The 1472-nt window shown below is 54.8% G+C and overlaps 1 protein-coding gene across 1 annotated transcript in view; it reads right to left on the minus strand.

Annotated features, from left to right (window-relative positions):
• Positions 1–252: 252 nt before the first annotated feature.
• Positions 253–1472, minus strand: part of LOC106555930 (secreted frizzled-related protein 2) — a 7372-nt gene continuing 6152 nt past the window's right edge. The window contains exon 3 of the mRNA XM_087703238.1: positions 253–1437. Within this exon, the coding sequence (XP_087559364.1) occupies positions 1130–1437 (308 nt within the window). The 3' untranslated portion in view covers positions 253–1129. The remainder of the gene's footprint in view (positions 1438–1472) is intronic.

Raw genomic sequence — 1472 nt, forward strand, 5'->3', positions numbered from 1 at the left:
ATAACAATAGCAATAGCAGTTAGACTTATATACCGCTTCATAGGGCTTTCAGCCCTCTCTAAGCGGTTTCAGAGTCAGCATATTGCCCCCAACAACAATCCGGGTCCTCATTTCCCCCACCTCGGAAGGATGGAAGGCTGAGTCAACCTTTGAGCCGGTGAGATTTGAACCGCCGAACTGCCGACAGCTGAAGTAGCCTGCAGTGCTGCATTTAACCACTGCGCCACCTCGGCTCAACAATCCAAAATTGTTCCCTGATCAATGCAATTCAGGCTGCAAAATTTTAATATCGCTGCTTTAAAAAAAAAAACAGAACTTGCTCCCTGTCAGTTTCCTGCACTTGTGATTGTCTAGCAAAAGGTGCCCCTCCCTCTGTCTTGCTTCCTCGTCCTGCCATTTTACAGATAGTCCTCGACTTATGACCACAACTGACCCCAATATTTCTGTTGTTAAGCGAGACGCCGATGAAGCGAGTTTTGCCCCGTTTTACGGCCTTCCTCGCCATAGCTGTTGAGTGAATCACTGATAAGTTAGTCACCCGGTCGTTAAGTGAATCTGGATTCCCCATTGAGAGGGATCGAGTGATCTTGGGACCCTGCAGCCGTCGTAAGTATGAACCGTTTGCCCACCCTCTGCACCAGAGGTCGTAGCCAGGGGTTGGGTTCCGGATTCTTTTACTCCAGATCGCTTAGGGACACACTGTCGGTGCTTTGCACGCGTAGTAGTGAAGAAATGGCTCCTGTACATGTGCAGAAGCAAAAAACCGAAATGAGCCGAGAGAACCACTTAGGAGTTGTGGGCGGCTGAGCTGCTCCCTACTCAGCCGAAAAGCGGTAGGATCCCCCGCTCTGGTCATAGGACAGTTTTTCAGTTCTGTTGTGATTTTGCGCGGTCACTATATGAACTCCTGTAAGTCAAGGACTACCTTTATTATCCCCCCCCTCCCCTTCTCTGTAGCGCCACAGCAGAAACGCTCCGTTCCTCGTAGTTTGCCAGCTGCTCCCATGGTGCCAGTTTGGCTGCGATCTGGGAAAAACCGGTTGCCTGCAAGGTTTGGGGCAGGCCCGGCTTCCACCCCGAGGGTCCACAGGCGGGCAGAGGATGATGGGCATCGAGGAGCCCCCCCCCGCTAACACTGCAGCTTCCGCACCGCCCTGGAGAACCTCTTCAGCTCCTTCTCCCCGTGCTTCCACCTCCGGACCCAGGAGAGGACCAGGCGGTTGCTGAGACGGTGCCCCATGGCCAGGACCACCGTGCCCGGCCCCCCAGCCAGCTCTTCGCAGGAGCAGGCCTCGCCCTCCGGCAGCCACAGGACCGGCTTCTTCCGCTCCTCTTCGGACCAGCTGGCCTGCTTGTAAAGCGTCCGGCCGCGGAGCTCCGGGATGACTTTCAGGTCACCCCCGACGCCGGAGAAGGATTTGATGGTCATCTTCAGAGCTGTAAGAAGGAGAAGGAAGAGGCCAAGTGAAGGT

This window comes from Thamnophis sirtalis, unplaced genomic scaffold (genome assembly GCF_051295495.1).
Source record: "Thamnophis sirtalis isolate CommonGarterSnake01/CBP01778 unplaced genomic scaffold, rThaSir2_p1.2 scaffold_116, whole genome shotgun sequence".
In the NCBI taxonomy this organism is placed as follows: domain Eukaryota; kingdom Metazoa; phylum Chordata; class Lepidosauria; order Squamata; family Natricidae; genus Thamnophis; species Thamnophis sirtalis.